General features: G+C 48.1%; 1 protein-coding gene across 1 annotated transcript in view; it reads right to left on the reverse strand.

Moving 5' to 3' along the window:
- Positions 1–711: 711 nt before the first annotated feature.
- EDEM1 (ER degradation enhancing alpha-mannosidase like protein 1) overlaps positions 712–18,774 on the reverse strand; it is a 29,189-nt gene continuing 11,126 nt past the window's right edge. The window contains exons 3-12 of the mRNA XM_082266591.1: positions 17,270–17,373; positions 15,582–15,753; positions 11,702–11,885; positions 10,684–10,858; positions 8,037–8,157; positions 7,705–7,875; positions 6,064–6,137; positions 5,887–5,983; positions 2,331–2,525; positions 712–1,038 (exon numbers count right to left, since the gene is read on the reverse strand). Of these exons, the coding sequence (XP_082122717.1) occupies positions 949–1,038; positions 2,331–2,525; positions 5,887–5,983; positions 6,064–6,137; positions 7,705–7,875; positions 8,037–8,157; positions 10,684–10,858; positions 11,702–11,885; positions 15,582–15,753; positions 17,270–17,373 (1,383 nt within the window). The 3' untranslated portion in view covers positions 712–948. The remainder of the gene's footprint in view (positions 1,039–2,330; positions 2,526–5,886; positions 5,984–6,063; positions 6,138–7,704; positions 7,876–8,036; positions 8,158–10,683; positions 10,859–11,701; positions 11,886–15,581; positions 15,754–17,269; positions 17,374–18,774) is intronic.

Here is an 18,774-nt window from a genome sequence, read left to right on the forward strand (position 1 = left end):
CCGCAGGGTGTCGCAGACCCCCCTCTCCCTTGTACATGCAGGGTTACATTGTTGCTCTGGTAAAGTCACATTTCCCTCTTTGGTTCACACACTGGGTGGTGGGAGGAGTCCCTGTGCAATAGTTATAGGAAAGTGAAGGGTCACTGACCAGCAGAAAAAGTAATCCATTTAATATATTTGTATCTTTAAATAAAAATAAATGTATTTCCTTTTCTTTTAAAAATAAAAGATTAAAATTGAGCCCCGATGTGCAATCATAAAGGAAGAGAAGCAGAGGGGTGTGTAGGCACAAGGCGGCCAGGAGAGGGCGATATGGCGGAGAAGTTCTCCTAAGGCACTGATACGGATAAGAGACAGGACATCACATGAGCGCCGTCAGCTGATCACATGACATGATCGCAGGCAACTGTCACATGATCACATGACATGATCGCAGGCAACTGTCACATGATCACATGACATGATCGCAGGCAACTGTCACATGATCACATGACATGATCGCAGGCAACTGTCACATGATCACATGACATGATCGCAGGCAACTGTCACATGATCACATGACATGATCGCAGGCAACTGTCACATGGTCGCAAACAGAAATCCTGAAGGCGTTTGGCTCGAGTCATTTTGGCAACGTGTAACTTGTCTCCAGACCATCGAACATCCACATGGACAGGTAAAAGTACAAAAAAAATGGCGGCGGTGGGTGGAAGGGAGGAGAGTGATCCTGCACAGTTCCTGGGGACTTGATGGGAAAGATCGGGGAACATAAAAGCAGCAGCTTTGGAAGACAAGAACTGGTGTGCAAGTCTGGCGCAGTCCCTGAGATTTGCCGTCACACAGCGGATGCCGGACACAGTGAGGTTCTTCCGCACCGCGCTGTGCCGGTAACTGGGAGATCTTCCAGGTCTGAGGGGCCCCGGGTCTCCGAGGCACAAATCACAGGCGCTATAGGAGCCCCACCATCTGATCGATCTGACGCATGTAGACGCTCTTCAGAGGGAGGGAGTATCGCCGTTCTTCCGGGACTCTGAAACACTGAACACAAAAAACAAAGAATTACCCACAATGCCAAGCGAACAAAACCCCACCCACATCCTACAATAAAGGGGCTCTCTGCTTTGTACTGAACAATGGTGGAGAGAAGCGAGAACCCTTCATCTATAGACTGAACCCAAAACTCAGGATTCCAATGTCTGCATAGGAAGAAATCAAAAATGGGAAAAACCACCCAGAAGAGTCTCCTCCTCCTACCAAAACCCTCCCTCTGCCCCCCCTTCAGTCTTGCACAGGTGTAGCGGCTCCTCCCCCTTCAGGCTTGCACAGGTGTAGCGGCTCCTCTCCTGAACTGAAACGACTTCCTCTGATTTCACCGCACACTGTGAGCTTCTCACAATATGCATTTGAAGTTGCAGCAAGTCAGATAGAGCCCGGCCCCATTTCATGGCCTGGGGGGACATCCTCGGCCCGCCCCTATTCATTCATGGGATTTCATTACAAATGGGCGTTACCTATGCAAACCCCTCCCCCCCCCGCCTCACCCAGGCTCTTCTGTCCCCCGGATTTGGCATGACATCACTTCCTGTTTACTTGAATCTTAAAAGGCGCCAGTTTTTGAAAATCCAAAGTATTCAAAAATCGCCGATCTTGGTGTTTTGAATGCTTTCAAGTGCAAAGGAGGGATTTGGGATCTTACAGACCCCCGATCCCTCCATAAAGAGGACCGGTCACTGCCTATTACTGTCACATTCCTTCTCACACCAATAAAAGTGATAAAAAAAAAATAAAAAATAAAAAAGCAACAGTGTAAACATAAAAAAAAAAAAAAAAACATGATGTTAAGTGACCCCCCTCCCCCCCCCCCCCCTGCTAGTGCGCAAAGGCTAACGTATGTGTCGGGCCCAAATGCACGCAAACTGATCATCCCACACGTGAGGTATCACCGCAAACATCAGATCAGGAGCAATAATGCAGTAAATATTTTCTAGCAAAAAAAAAAAAAAAAAGGATTTTCACACGGAACAGAAAATGCCGGGCCTTAAAGTGGTTAAATACCACCAAAAGAAAGCTCTATTTGTGCGAAAAAATTATTTAAACGTCATTTGGGTACAGCGTTGCGCGACTGCACAATTGTCAACCTAAGTAGTGCAGTGCTGAATAGCAAAAATTGCCCTGGTCATGAAGGGGGGGGGGGGGGAACCCTCCAGAGGGCAAGTGGTAGTAGAATGTTGATTGGCTGCCTTATGGCTAAACTGCAGGATCCACTTTGGGTCATCGCTATGGTTACCTCCCCATACAGAGAGCACTGGGGTCCCGTCTCTGGTACTTACATTGGTGCTGGTATTGGCTGCTCGCACTTTGGTCTGGGACAGTTTCTGGGCGCGGGGTTGTGCTTTGTCCTCCGGGGTGAAGATGTCCTTCCATGCTTTGTTCCTGAAACGAGGATCCAGTGGGAGAAGATGCCCCTCGGTGGTGAACAGATAGTTATTACCCGTCCTGTGCACCGGATTCTCTTCATCAAAAAGCTGGAAGATGAAAATAAACGGTCAGTCCATCCAATATACGGCATATCTCATGTATGCATGGAGTCCGGGGCTGATGAAAGTAAACAGAAGATTCCGCTGCAGGGAGTCTTCTGACTCTCCTTTACTCTCCATTGGTCATCACCTGTCCCCGATTCTCCAAATTCAGAGAAAATCTGCATATCCGCCAAGTCTTTTTTACTTTTCAAAAAACTTTATTTTAACATGAATAGGTTTCACAATATCAAGTGCAAGCACACTGCCCTCTGCCAGACCCCGCTGCTTCTCCTCCTCCGACACGTTTCACCCCAGCCAGGGCTTTATCATATGAAATGAGTCAGAGCAGGAGGACTCGAGTGTGGGGGAAGGGCAGTGTGCTTTGACTTGATATTGTGAACCTGTGTTACAATAAAGATTATATTATATATATTTGTTTTTTTTTTAAAGATACGATGGATGTGCAGCTTTTTCAATTTGAATGGAAATGGAAATCCCATCTCAGTGCTGCTGATCTCGACTCTTCAGCCACTTCCTATCTACATGGCTCCCTCCTGCATCGGCTGCACAGGATTGCTCTGAAGCAGCTTCCTGATAGTGGACTTTTGGAGACCACATCTGCAAAATGTGTATCAGGACAGCCACTTGTGGTCACCACTATGGGCGCATGTGACACTGCAGGAGTGCAATCAGTAGACTGTCACCCTAGAAAAGGGGAATTGCTGAAACCAGGATCTCTGTGTCACGTGACGTCACAAGGGGCGGATTCTCTGGGGGATCTCATCAGAAGGCCACGCCCCATGGCTAAATAAGAAATGGCAAACAGCGGAAGGCGACAACAGAGGCAGCCAGCATTGGAGGGGTTTAGGTCAGGTGAGTTTGCTGGCCAATCAAGCACAGTGATCCCATGATCATGTGACCAGGTATTGGTAGATTTGGCAGTGTGGGCGGTGCCAAGTCCTGCTGGAAAATGAAATCAGCGTCTCCATAAAGCTGGTCAGCAGAGGGAAGCATGAAGAGCTCCAGAATTTCCTGCTAGAGGGCGGAGCTGACTTTGGTGGACCAACACCAGCAGATGACTCCCCAAATCATCACTGACTGTGGGAATTTCACACTGGACCTCATGCAACTTGGATTCTGTGCCTCTCCACTCCTCCTCCAGACTCTGGGATCTTGATTTCCAAATGAAATGCAACATTTTCCATAGTCAGTGATGATTTGGGGAGCCGTGTCATCTGCTGGGGTTGGTCCACCAAAGTCAGCTCCGCCCTCTAGCAGGAAATTCTAGAGCTCTTCATGCTTCCCTCTGCTGACCGGCTTTATGGAGATGCTGATTTCATTTTCCAGCAGGACTTGGCACCGCCCACACTGCCAAATCTACCAATACCTGGTCACATGATCATGGGATCACTGTGCTTGATTGGCCAGCAAACTCGCCTGACTTAAACCCCATAGAGAATCTGTGGGGTATTGTCAGGAGGAAGATGAGAGACACCAGACCCAACAATGCAGAGGAGCTGAAGGCCGATATCAAAGCAACCTGGGCTTCCATAACACCTCAGCAGTGCCACAGGCTGATCGCCTCCATGCTACGCCTCCATGCCACGCCTCCATGCCACCCCGCATTAAGGGCGTAATTCTGGCAAAAGGAGCCCCGACCAAGTATTGAGTGCCTCCTATACTGTACATGGACAGACTTCTCACTAAGACAACATTTCTGTATTAAAATTAAAACTGGAAGATATCTGCGCTAAAAGTGGTACAATGAAAAACCAAAAAGCAGCCAGCATAAAGTCTGCTGATTGCAAAAATACAAATATACACAAAGTTCATATGCAGCGCTTGGATGTGAAAAAACATCTAATAATCCATATTCCTAGCAGGAGAATGAAATCCCATCACCAGCATCAGTGTAAGTGTACAGCACACACCACCGCAGTGCCCAAATGATATCCTTACCAGAACTAAAAGTTAAATGAATATGTATATGGTCACCAGTAGTGTTCTGATAAACAGCCTCCTCAATAAACACTTCCACAACGCAGGGGATAATAAACTCCACTCCTCCATGCTTGGCTGCAAGGATGGCCTTTAACTCAATCGTGGAGATGTCATCACCCAAAAAAGAGACAACAGGGCAATATAAAATGAAGGGCCGCATGAACCAGAAGAAGTTTATTTGGAATGGTTCTTCCAAACAAATGTGATAAAACAGGCATCAGAAACATCATGTAGTGCCGCAGCCCATAACGTACTTGTGATTAAAGTGGAGTTCCACCCTAAATATATACTTACCTCCATCTTCTCGCTCCGGGTCACCTGAAAAACAAATGGATAAATCGCAAATTTTTTTTTTTTACTTACCTCGTATAGAAGATAATATACTTACCTTACTTCCTCTTCCTCCCCTCGGCGGCCACGGCCCGTCGTCACTTCCTGGCTTTGCAATGATTCCTGGGAGCTGAACGTCATAGCTCCCAGGAATCAATGTGCCTGCACCGGCCCCGACGTCAGTTCCGGGGCACGCACGTCATTCCCTTCTAAACAGCTTCTGGGCATGCCCAGAAGCTGTGGAGGGATGACGCGCGCGCACCGGAAGTGACGGCGGGGCCGGTGCAGTGCATCGTGGGACCGAAGAAGACGGAAGAGGACACAGAAGAGGATCGCGCTGGCTTCAAGCTGCCCACACCTGAGATGGCAGCGCTGGAGAATACTTTTTCAAGGTAAATATTTCTCCTAAAAAGGTAAGTGCAACCCGGGACAGATCAGAGGCTAGCCATTGTGGAATGTACCAACCCTGACTGTCCCGGGGGGATTTTTATTAAAAAAAGTATTCCCAGGGTGGAACTTCGCTTTAAGCATCCCGCCTAGTGGTTCATCTGAACACTACTGGTGACCATATCTCTACATCTACATATCCATTTAACTGTTGCTTCTGGTAAGGATATAATTTGGGCACTGCGGTGGTGTGTGCTGTACACTTACACTGATGCTGGTGATGGGATTTCATCCTCCTGCTAAGAATAGGTTTTTATCTCATCCAAGCGCTGCATATGGACTTTGTGTATTTCTGTATTAAAAATCCTTTTTTTTTTTTAATTGGTCTTCTGTAATATTCTGAATTTTGGGTCAAAATTAAAAGAAAGAAATGCATGAAATCGATCACTCTGTGTGTAACATCTATAGAAAATATAGGAGATTACCTTTCTGAATTGAATTACTGATTTAAATTAGAATATCATCAAAAAGTCTGAGAGATGCATGTGCGCGAGTATATATATATATATATATATTGATTTGGGGTTTACATTTGGCTGCAATCACGGATCAGACATGGACTTTCCTCACCACACAGGAAGTGACTCACCAGGAAGAGATATTTGCAGGTCTCACTCAGGAAGAAGCTTTCCATGCGATCCTCCTGCGACTTGTCCACCACATGGTGCAGGGTGGCGTATCCACATCTACCAAACAAAGACCGTCAGTTCTATATCTCACACAGCACAGCCCACACACAGGCAGATCAGTCACCAGACACACTTACTTGGCTTTGGCGTGTTTCTCCAGACTGAGAAGAATGTCCATCCCCACATGGAGGTAGAAGGGATTTTTAGTGGCCTGCAATACAAAGAGAGAGAGAGAGAGAGAGAGAGAGAGAGAGAGACATCACTGTAACCAACCAGAACCCAACACAGAAATCAGATCACATCAGCCATTCATAAAAAAAAAAAAACAAACAACATATTTTATTTTTTTTCCATAGGAAATATCAAATCAACTTTTGCTTATTGGTGGAGCAATGATATGGCGGTTTTGGGACCGCACGCCGGCAGCGGACACGGAAGTGAAGGGACATGCTGTGTTATGCGGACTAATGCTGATTAATACACTACCTTTGTGAGTACCATTTTTTAATCTTGATTACAATAAAAACCTTACGGGCTTCACGATGTTCGGCTTCTTCCCTTTCTTCTAAACACTTTATTGGGGAGAGAGAGGAGAGGAACTATTAAGGAGCCATTCTTAAGAGGTTGCAGTTATCCATCCATCCGGTCAAGGGATATCTTATGTACCTGTGAGGCTGCATTTACCCTTTCATCTGACCAAGGAACACCATATTTGCTTAAGGCTCATTTACATCCTAAATTTGGTGAGTGCATCCCCATAGGGGGATTTTTCCTGACGAGCACTTGGGCACTTATTTGGATTTTGAGCACCTTTCTGGCACTTTAAACTTCTTTGGAGGAATATCTGTTTGGACTGCACCTTAACATATCTTGCACTTTATATTTTGGACACTTGATTTTACCTAGTGTTGCACCTTATTAATTTATATTCAGTGATTTTGTATGCACTTTATATGAATTTTAGTATTTGTCACAGTATATTTTGTCGCAGTATATGGACTTCTTATTTATATAGCACTTATTTGTAGTTTTTACCTGTTAGCGCTGCCTATAAGTTTTTAGATATGGCGGTTTTATTTCAGTATACAAGGTGAGTTTACAGCTCAAATAAATGTAAAAATCAAGACTTGGGTGGGTGTAAGAAGATGTCCGCCTCTGCTTCGTGTTCTGTCACATTAGGAAATCTGTTGGAACGCATAGCGGCCATGTTGGAACGCATGGCACATGCACAGTAAGTTGTTCTAGTCCATAGGACACTTCCAGTTGCAGAATCTGATAGGTAGCGGTATTCTGATAGAACAGCGGCACAGATTAGCACTAACTGGCGTCACTAATGGGCACGGATTGGTGCCACTGATGGCCAATGCTGAGGCTGTACTGTAATCAGGGCACTGATGATCATGGCACTGACTACCTGTACAGGTCTCCCCAGTGAAGAGACGCTGCTGATTGGCTCTCCTCACCTTATACTTACAGAGTGCGAAGCCAGGAGAGCCAATAAATGGCACTCCCTTGTTTACGTGACCGGCTGTGATTGGACATGGGTAAAGAGCTGTCATTGGCTCTTTACAGAGATGGGGGTCGTGCGAGAGAGTGGCGAATCTGGGATGAGGTCATAGGATGTCACCCTAGAATGAGATCTGCACCGCTCTGCTGTCATTTTACAATACAGCAGGCAGGAAGTGGTTAAATTGCTCTTCTACCAAAGATCGCGCTCACGTCTCCAGGTAAACATTCGGGGAAACCATTTATTGTGGGAGAAGCGGGTAAAGACTTACCTGATACAAGAGGTAGGTGGATTCCACCAGCTCTGGCCTCAGAGGGTAGAAGGAGACGTCGGGAGTTTGCAGCTGCCAGTTATATCTCTCAGGCAGAGCACCGAACCTCTTCCAGATGGCGTAGTAAAAGGCGTGCAGACAGATGGCGTCCTCAATGTCTCCTTTCAGCACCTGGAACCATGAAATCTACAATGAGGATCACCAGTAATGGTTTCCAGGCCTCCTCAATGACAACGTCCGGGGACTTGGAATTGTCACCGGGGATAAACTACAACAGACATAGATCAGCGGGAGGAGACAAATGACGGGATTGCTCGGGGGTCACATCATACCTGCAGTCCAGGAAAGAACGCCTGCAGAGAGTCGATCCAGGTGTTCATGATTTGCCCATTAAACATGTTTACATTGACGTAGAGCGGAGGATCCCCCTCGCCTTCATTACACGCTTCTCGTCTGAAGGAGAAATCCACAATTATCATCCATCATCCTTTCCTCTGTGTACCGCAACCATCCCCCTCCCACTGCAACCCCATTAATCTTCCTGAGGAGTCTGAACCCTCCGATATCACATTGGGATGTGGGTGTGGCCTAGAGGTGGGGGTAATGCAAACCAGGAATCATGATAGGTGGACACCTGATCATCGCTGGATATCCCATTCCAAAACCAATGGGAATTGAAGAATTTAGTGTTGGATGGGGGGAGGGTTAGACCCCCAGTCAAGTTTAATTGCTGTCTGTGTCACCGTTATGGAGACTCATCCCCTCTATTTGTCCGGTTTACCGTTATCATGAAAAGTGAAAGTAAAAGAAAATCCCAAATTTTGGGTTGTCCCCAGAACAGGAATAGAAGATAAATCTTCCAATGGGGACACCCAGGGATTCCCTCACATTTCCTCTTACTTTCTGTTGTGTTGATGGGGCAGGAAGTGAAGGGAAATCTCCCCAATGGGACACAGGTTCGCAAAAAAAAAAAAAAAGTGACAAGGGTATAACCCTCCCTTACTCTATACAAAAAAAGTGTTGCTTTTAGTTCTACTTTAATATGGACACACACACAGCTGAGGGCGCCATCTGAGTGCAGCAATACAACCATTTATTGTATGAGAAAAACAAATTGGCAACTAACATGAATTAAGTTTGTGAAGGCATGTAGAGCGTAAGAAATCAGGACATCCAGGGACTCCTGTAGCAGAGGCATCAAGTCCAGGGATTGTGCAGCACCGCTGCTGGCCTGATAGGCATAGAAAGCTCACAGAACTTTCTGGTCAGGAGGAGACTCCAGAGGAACCCAATAGTTGGTGCTGGACATCCTAGGGGCATGGCTTAGTGTTTCAAGGCATTCCTGCCTCTTTTTCAAGCCTGAAAGCAGACGACTACACAGGAACCCAATGGATCAGGTCAGACACTGTGGGATGTCCTGGTAGCGTCGCTTAGGGTTTCAAAGTGTTCAAGCCTTCCAGCAGGAGACTCAACAGGAACCCAATGGATGATGTCCGATGCCGCGGGACATCCTGGGGGCCTGGCCACATGTTTCAAGGAGTTTCGGCCTCTTTGTGAAGCTGCCAATACTGCGCCTTCTCTGGACTGAATGCTACAGGGTTCCCTGGATGTCCTGATGTATTAAGCTCTAAATGCCTTCACTTACTTCATGTAAGTTGCCAATATTTTATCATACAATGAATGTTTTAATCCTGCACCTACAGCTGTGGCCAAAGGTTTTGAGAACCAGGGTCCAGGTATGGGAGGGGGTCCCGGTATAGGAGGGATGGAGGGGGTCCCAGTATAGGAGGGATGGAGAGGGGTCCCGGTATAGGAGGGATGGAGAGGGGTCCCGGTATAGGAGGGATGGAGAGGGGTCCAGGTATGGGAGGGGGTCCCGGTATAGGAGGGATGGAGAGGGGTCCCGGTATAGGAGGGATGGAGAGGGGTCCCGGTATAGGAGGGATGGAGGGGGTCCCGGTATAGGAGGGATGGAGAGGGGTCCCGGTATAGGAGGGATGGAGAGGGGTCCCGGTATAGGAGGGATGGAGAGGGGTCCCGGTATAGGAGGGTGTCCCGGTACAGGAGGGATGGAGAGGGGGTCCCGGTACAGGAGGGATGGAGAGGGGGTCCCGATACAGGAGGGATGGAGAGGGGGTCCTGATATAGGAAGGGGGTCCCGGCATAGGAAGGAGGGAGGGGGGGTCCCGGTTGACACTTATGGAATGCTTGTAATTATACTTCAGTATCCCACAGTAACATCTGACACAAAGATCTACAAACACTGAGGCCGCAGACTTTGTGAAAATTAATATTTGTGTCATTCTCCAGACGTTTGGCTACGGCTGTAGATGGCGCCCTCTGATGTGTTTTTAGGTCTTTATTCAGATATTTCTTCGGTCTCTCTGGAGAAGCTGCATCTTGTGAAAGGAAGATTATCAGAGTCATACCTGACATAGGCTGGTTTGTTGGACTCATGGTTATGCATCCCAGTGTATTTTCTCTGCTAGAAGGAGGTTACCCATATACTACTTGTGCCATAAAGATATTTCTTTCTACTTTAGTACAGACTTAACCCCACTTAGAGGGCATAACATCCTGGAAAGTGTGCAGGACAGGAGTCCATATCCACAGACAGAAGGATGGTCCTGGTGATGGCAGGTTCGTACCTGAGGGCGGAGAGGCAGTAGAGTGTAGCGATGGTGGAGCATAGCAGGCCACACAACTATGGGGCGTACCGAAGGCTGCCTGGAGACACAGGAGTTACAGAGACGCACCTGGAGGCACTGGGGGGGGAATTACGAGTGGTGCAAGCATAACGTTGGTAACCCTTGCTACTCTATCAAAAAAAAAAAAAAATAAAAAAGAAGTTTGGCTGGAGTCTTATCTCATTGGAGGAGAGCACAAATGCAATCTGACAATTTGCCAATTTCCAATCAGAAGAGCAAATCTTTTCTTACTGATCCTTTGTGAAATTTACAGGCCCAGCCCCCAACCTACCCTCGCCGTAAGTGGTTGCGGATACTTTTATACGCTTCGTTAAACATGCGCAGATCCTCCTCTTCCCCAAACAAGATGTAGGACTTCAGCAGGTACTCGAAGAAGGAGTCCAGACCAGCGCCGAGGCCACTCTGCTTTCCAACCCACTCCCCGGTTTGGATGTCCACCACATTGCCTGCAAACAGAGAGGTGAAGAGAGAGAGGTGAAGAGAGAGAGGTGAAGAGAGAGAGGTGAAGAGAGAGAGGTGAAGAGAGAGAGGTGAAGAGAGAGAGGTGAAGAGAGAGAGGTGAACAGAGAGAGGCGAACAGAGAGAGGCGAACAGAGAGAGGCGAACAGAGAGAGGCGAACAGAGAGAGGCGAACAGAGAGAGGCGAACAGAGAGAGGCGAACAGAGAGAGGCGAACAGAGAGAGGCGAACAGAGAGAGGCGAACAGAGAGAGGCGAACAGAGAGAGGCGAACAGAGAGAGGCGAACAGAGAGAGGCGAACAGAGAGAGGCGAACAGAGAGAGGCGAACAGAGAGAGGCGAGGCGAGAAGAGAGAGGCGAGGCGAGAAGAGAGAGGCGAGGCGAGAAGAGAGAGGCGAGGCGAGAAGAGAGAGGCGAGGCGAGAAGAGAGAGGCGAGGCGAGAAGAGAGAGGCGAGGCGAGAAGAGAGAGGCGAGGCGAGAAGAGAGAGGCGAGGCGAGAAGAGAGAGGCGAGGCGAGAAGAGAGAGGCGAGGCGAGAAGAGAGAGGCGAGGCGAGAAGAGAGAGGCGAGGCGAGAAGAGAGAGGCGAGGCGAGAAGAGAGAGGCGAGGCGAGAAGAGAGAGGCGAGGCGAGAAGAGAGAGGCGAGGCGAGAAGAGAGAGGCGAGGCGAGAAGAGAGAGGCGAGGCGAGAAGAGAGAGGCGAGGCGAGAAGAGAGAGGCGAGGCGAGAAGAGAGAGGCGAGGCGAGAAGAGAGAGGTGAGGCGAGAAGAGAGAGGTGAAGTGAGACCCGGTGGTGGGGCGATGGCCGGTATCTCTTGGTGTCCTCCTTACCTAGGAGCCCGGTATGATTGCTGCGCAGGCTCCAGAGGGATTGCACAGCCCGGCGAGCCACCCATTCGAATGTGGAGTCCCCCAGAAGCCGGCTCAGGATTCCAAACTCCACCAGCAGTGAACCGGCCCCAGCAGTGCAGGTCTCGTTCAAGCTGCCGGGTGGGACCCCTTTCTGTAGGTTCACCTGGAAAGAGAACGATCAGAAGTTTAATATCCGCAACTTCATATTATTCCTCATCAGGATAGAAAGGGGCCATTAAAGTGGATCCAAATTTAGTAAAGATCGGCCATCTTGTATAGAGATCCTAATTGTACTTCATTGGTACACCTAGAAATGTAACTTCTGTGTTAAAATCCCCCTGAAAAATATCAGGACACTTCCTGGGCCTCATAACCGTATATCTGCAGTGTGAGATCATCCAAAGGCACTGCACCCTCTGACTGCCAGCCTCTCCAGATTTGGTGATGTCACTACTGTGCTGCCCACTGGAGATGAAGCTGTACCAGAGGTCCTGCATCTCCCAGTTTCATTTATTCTGTGAATCTGAGGATTCTCAACACCTCTCCTTCATGAATATTCACCCACCGGTCATCATGGCCTGACATGAGGAAGCAAAGCCCTGCGCCTCTACCAAGATGGCCGCCTCCACAGAGACACACTGCAGGACAAGGCAGGGTAAGTCAATTTTGGGAGGAAAGGAACAGCCGCAGGGGGACCACAGGAAATACTGGTGACTAGGACCCTGTGTTTGCTTTCACAGCACTGGTTTTCTTTAATAAAGAACTGGGCCTTGGCACTCCTGTTCTAACGCCTCATAGCTGTATATCTGCAGTGTGAGATCATCTAAGGCAGTGGTCCTCAACTCCGGTCCTCAGGGCCCACTAACAGGCCAGATTTTAAGTATTACCTTGGGGAGATGCAGACTAGAGTACTGCAATCACTGAGCAGCAAATGAGATCACCTGGGATGTATTTCAGTTATCTTGCAAACCTGGCCTGTTAGTGGGCCCTGTAGGCCAGAGTTGAGGACCACTGATCTAAGGCACTGCACCCTCTTACTGCCAGCCTCTCCAGATTTGGGGTGAGATTTGGCAAGGTCACTACTCTGCTAATCACTGTTATCCTTGCTGGAGAGGAAGCTATACCTGAGGACCTGCAGTGCAAGGATTCCCCTGCTTCATCCATTCTGTGGATCTGTGCTTCCTTCACTTCCGCTGCTGCTTCATGATTACTTTACCTGTCACTACATCACCAGTCATTAGGGGTGCAGCTCTGACATGAGGAAGCAAAGCCTCTACCAAGATGGCCGCCTCCACAGAGAAACATTGCAGAACAAGGCAGGGTAAATTAATAATGGAGGAAAGGAACAGTTGCAGGGAGACTACAGAAAATATTGGGGACTAGTTCTTTATACTGAGTTTGCTTTCTCAGCTTCCACAGTCCTGGTCTGTTTTAATAAGGGACTGGGCCTAGGCACTCCTGTTCTAAAGCCTCATAGCTGAATTTATGCAGTGTGAGATCATCTAAGGCACTGCTGTCTCACTAGATTAGGAGTGAGCACTAATGTGCTGATCACTGTTCTCCTTGCTGGAGAGGAATCTGTACCCGAGGACCTACAGTGCAATTTCTGTGTATAGGCACCTCTGTACCTCAAGCCTCATAGCTGTATATCTGCAGTATGAGATCATCTAAGGCACTGCACCAATCTGACTGCCAGCCTCTCCAGATTTGGGGTGAGATCACTACTGTGCTAATCACCGTTAGTCTTGCTGGAGAGGAAGCTGTACCTGAGGACCTGCAGTGCAAGGATCTCCCTGCTTCTGCTTCATCCATTCTGTGGATCAGTGCTTCCTCCACTTCATCATTACTTTACCCGTCACTACATCACCAGTCATCAGGGGTGCAGCTCTGACATGAGGAAGCAAAGCCTCTACCAAGATGGCAGCCTCCACAGAGACACTGTGCAAAGCAATGGTAAGTCCTAATGCAGGGAGGCCACAGACAATACTGGTGACCGGTCCTTTGGCCTCAGCTGGCCTTCACAGTTTCCACTGTTCTGGTCTTTATTACAGGGATGAAAACATTTAGATTCTGCTCAGGAAATGTAGATTCTGCACTGGGCAGTTTATTTGCTCACAAAATTCATTTTTTGTCAATGGGGAAGAACCCCTCAGCAGAGAGCCCCCATAGGAAGCCACTCCCTAGGGGGGCACTAGTGCGAGCTCACACCTGTGCTGGGCTGTTTGAATCTATTCAGATAGAGCCAAGCCTGTGAGAGCGGAGAGATGAGCTGCTGCAGACGTGCAGAGCAGGATCCAGATTGGGGGTCAGGTGAGTATTTAAGGGGGGGGGGGGCTGCTACCAGTAAAGGTTTTTTTTTTTTTTAACCTCAATGCACCCTACCTTACTTTTACAACTACTTTAAGTCCTTCCCACCTACAATGGCTATATTATTGTTCCTCAGCACAATTATTAAATGTCCTCCATGAAAGAGCCAGCAGCCGACATTCTGCACAGCTGGTGGCAATCAAACCTGCCTATCACTGACCGCTCAGGTCCTCAGGATTATCTGATCACTGTCAGCTATGACACGGTGATACCTGCCAGACTGCTGGCTTCATGACACAATAAGCCTTCAACCTGCAATTGCTACTACGGCCTGAAGGTGGCAGTATGCATCTGTTTCATACAGGAAGATACAATTACAGTACTAAAAAAAAAAAAAAAAAAAAAAAAAATATATATGGGGCTGTGTGTTTTATTGTTAGACAGTTGTAACACATTACAATCGGCTTTGAATCTACCAACTACTATTTAACACAATGGTGTGCCTCACCAGAAAAAATAAAGTGGTTGTAAAGGCTGAAGGTGCATTCTATGCATTAGGATAAAAAGCCTTCGGTGTGCAGCAGCCCCCCCCCCCCCCTCATACTTACCTGAGCCCATCTTTATCCAGCGATGTTTTTCAGCTGCCCAGGACTCCCCTCCTCATTGACTGAGACAGCAGCGCGGCGCGATTGGCTGACGCTGCTGTCAAAGTCAGACAGCCAATCAGACAAGGGGGCAGGGCTGGGTCGTGGCACTCAACAGGAGGGAGGGGCCAATAACACAGAAGAGGGACCCAAAAAAAGGAGGATCCGGGCCACTCTGCAAAACCAACTGCACAGAGGAGGGAAGTAGAACAGTTTTATTATAAAAAAAAAAGAGACTTTGCAATCATTTTAATGCATTCTATGCATTGGGGTAACAAAAAACCCCCTTCAGTGCCCGTTTACCCCACCCTTAGATACTTCAATAATTACCAGAGTCCTGTATCAAGAGCAGCGTATCAAGCCATTGGCTCCCCAGCTGTCAGTCATATCCAGTGAGGAAGGAGCGGGGTGGGGCCAGGCTGGGCTGTGTGTCTCAATGGACGCACACAGCCTAGCTTGGGAGTAAGCCCACATGTGTGCCACCATAGGAAGTGGCTTCCAATGGTGTCACATGCAGAAGAGGAGGAGCCTAAAGCACCAGCAGGGGACCCCAGAAGAGGAGATGGGGGCTCGCCCTGTGCAATACTACTATACAGAGCAGGTTGGTATAAGAGGTTTATTATTTTAAAGGGGGGGGGGGGGGTAATACTAAAACCTAAATCACTTTAATCGGATAGTTCGGGTAGGTCCTCGGGTTACAGTTTTTGGTAAATTTAGGTTGATTGTACAGAGATTGTACAGTCTGATGGTGAATTCTGGTCACATCAGCTGATGCTGCTACATTAGGGATGGGTATGAAGACATCAAGGAGCTCTGCGCATTGGGAAAAAAAAAAAAAAAAAAACACTCCACCACCCCCCCCGAAGTTGATGTCAGTTTGTAGCTCCTCTCATATGAGGGACACCTACCCTTGGATGAGGCATGCCGGTTTTGGTGTTCTCGAAGGCAGGCAGGAGTCGGACAGCGAGGTCATGGGCCATATGGAGGAGTTCGTTATCATAGCCGCTTACTGTCATGTTACCGAACGGTTGTTTGCTGTCAGTCAGGATGATGTGTGCAGAGAGAAGACTTCCCAGAATTCTGTGTATGGGGGACACAGGCAGATCAGATCATTTATCAATCAGGCAGGTGACACAAAGCTGAAGGTTCTGAATAGTGCAGTGGTTGTGAGCCAAGGTGCTGGGGGGCCCCAACCGTGACCCCTGACAGGGCCACACATAGTATTCAGTATATGACAGAAGACTGTCAGACTTCACACACACCAGAGGAGACGAGCAGAGACTGCAGACATCTAAGAAGGGGGGATGGAGACTGAAAACACAGAAGAGAAGATGCAGAGGAAGAGGGTATAAGGAAGGGAAAGAGGAGGAAGAGGAAGAGGAAGAGGAAGAAGAGGAGGAAGAGGAAGAAGAGGAGGAAGAGGAAGAAGAGGAGGAAGAGGAAGGAGGAGGAAGAAGAGGGAGAAAGAGGAAGAAGAGGAAGAAGAGGAAGAGGGTATAAGGAAGGGAAAGAGGAAGAAGAGGAAGAGGAAGAGGGTATAAGGAAGGGAAAGAGGAAGAAGAGGAAGAGGAAGAGGGTATAAGGAAGGGAAAGAGGAAGAAGAGGAAGAGGAAGAGGGTATAAGGAAGGGAAAGAGGAAGAAGAGGAAGAGGAGGAAGAGGAAGGAGAAAGAGGAAGAGGAAGGAGAAAGAGGAAGAGGAAGGAGAAAGAGGAAGAGGAAGGAGAAAGAGGAAGAGGAGGAAGAGGAAGAGGGTATAAGGAAGGGAAAGAGGAAGAAGAGGAAGAGGGGATAAGGAAGGGAAAGAGGAAGAAGAGGAAGAGGAGGAAGAGGAAGGAGAAAGAGGAAGAAGAGGAAGAGGAGGAAGAGGAAGGAGAAAGAGGAAGAGGGGATAAGGAAGAAGAGGAAGAAGAGGAAGAGGGTATAAGGAAGGGAAAGAGGAAGAAGAGGAAGAGGGTATAAGGAAGGGAAAGAGGAAGAGGAGGAAGAGGAAGAGGAAGAAGAGGAAGAGGGGATAAGGAAGGGAAAGAGGAAGAAGGAAGAGGAGGAAGAGGAAGAGGAAGAGGAAGAAGAGGGGATATGGAAGGGGCAGAGGAAGAAGAGAGATGAGAGAGAGAGAGAGAGAGAGAGACTGGGGACATGCAACACGAGACTGCTAGAGATCTTGGTATAAATAACTAGCTAGATTTTTATTCTGATAATAGGATTCAAAATACATCAGAAATCTAATTTATTGATAACATTCCCAATATTTTACAAAATCACTAAACACATCAATACAGGGGGGGGGGGGGGGAAAGACCCCTCTCCCCTCCCTCCACAGCAGAAAATTGTCAGCATTACCCAAATCAGAGAGATCAGGACAGACATATAAGGGGGGGGGGGGTGGATTTACTATGCAATATCTGGTGCAGCTCTGCATGGTGACCAATCCGCTTCTTAAATAAAGCTGTGGAAATAAAACCTGGAAGCAGATTGGTCACCATGCAGAGCTGCACCAGATATCGCACCCATCCTCCAGTTTTAGTAACCCCCCCCCAATGTGTCTGTATCCATCTTAAGGGCCCATTTGTGGGAATGTGAGTTCAGTGTGATTACCGAATTGTCGCCTCAAACACTTGCACTGTGGAATCCTTATCGAAGGAGACGGTATCTATCACCAGCCGCACCGCTTTCTGGAACTCCGTGACATTTCCCATCACCTGCCAAGAGAAGAAATCAATCATCATCCATCCAGATCAATACTCTGCCCTTCCCCCCCAATTCTCCTCTCCTGGAATACTCTGCTCTGTGCCTCTCTATGCAATGCAGGCAGATCACGGCTGGTGGGAGTGGCCAGCAGGGTACTGTACATAGATTCCTGAAAACATCCCAGCCCCCCACCTCAGTACTCCTCTCCAGAGCCCTCAGTCCTGACGCAGTGGGAGGAGTTATGCATATTAAAATGCCTTGATGGGCGGGTGTCAGCCTGGAGAAGTGGGCGTTCCTAGGCAGGCTGTATTTGCATAGGTAACGCCCACATGTGATGCTGAGCCTCCGTAAATGAAGGCGCTGAAATCCAATGAATGAAAGGGGCGGGGCCAGGGATGGTCTTATCTTGGGATCTTATGTTTCTGCAGGATGATCTGTGTGCAATGCATGCTGGGACTTGCAGTGAGAATATTGATTGGCTGCACAGCTGGACATGGACTCTCAGGCAGTATATCTGATCGATGAGAGGGAAGTCAAGGACTCGACCAGAGAAAACACGAGTCCCGGAATATCAAATCCAACCCCGCCCCACCCCGCCCCTCCCCGCCCTCTGTCCTATCCCTGTGTGCAAAGCCGGGGGGGGGGGGGGGCACATGCAGAGCCCTCTGTACTCTCTGTACTGGCTTTGCTAGAAGTCAGACTTGTGCTGACAACCCCCCCCCCCCCCCCCCCCTCTATTTATAATATACATTGCTCAAAAAAAAAAATAGAAATTGCAATGGGGACAAATCTCATGCTGGATATCTATACTGGTATGGACTGGGTAATGTGTTAGGATCTATACTGGTATGGACTGGGTAATGTGTTAGGATCTATACTGGTATGGACTGGGTAATGTGTTAGGATCTATACTGGTATGGACTGGGTAATGTGTTAGGATCTATACTGGTATGGACTGGGGAAAGTGTTAGGATCTATACTGGTATGGACTGGGGAATGTGTTAGGATCTATACTGGTATGGACTGGGGAATGTGTTAGGATCTATACTGGTATGGACTGGGGAATGTGTTAGGACCTATACTGGTATGGACTGGGTAATGTGTTAGGATCTATACTGGTATGGACTGGGGAAAGTGTTAGGATCTATACTGGTATGGACTGGGGAAAGTGTTAGGATCTATACTGGTATGGACTGGGTAATGTGTTAGGATCTATACTGGTATGGCCTGGGGAAAGTGTTAGGATCTATACTGGTATGGACTGGGGAATGTGTTAGGATCTATACTGGTATGGACTGGGTAATGTGTTAGGATCTATACTGGTATGGACTGGGGAAAGTGTTAGGATCTATACTGGTATGGACTGGGGAATGTGTTAGGATCTATACTGGTATGGACTGGGTAATGTGTTA

This window comes from Pelophylax lessonae, assembly GCF_965119305.1.
Source record: "Pelophylax lessonae genome assembly, chromosome: 8".
NCBI classification, from domain to species: domain Eukaryota; kingdom Metazoa; phylum Chordata; class Amphibia; order Anura; family Ranidae; genus Pelophylax; species Pelophylax lessonae.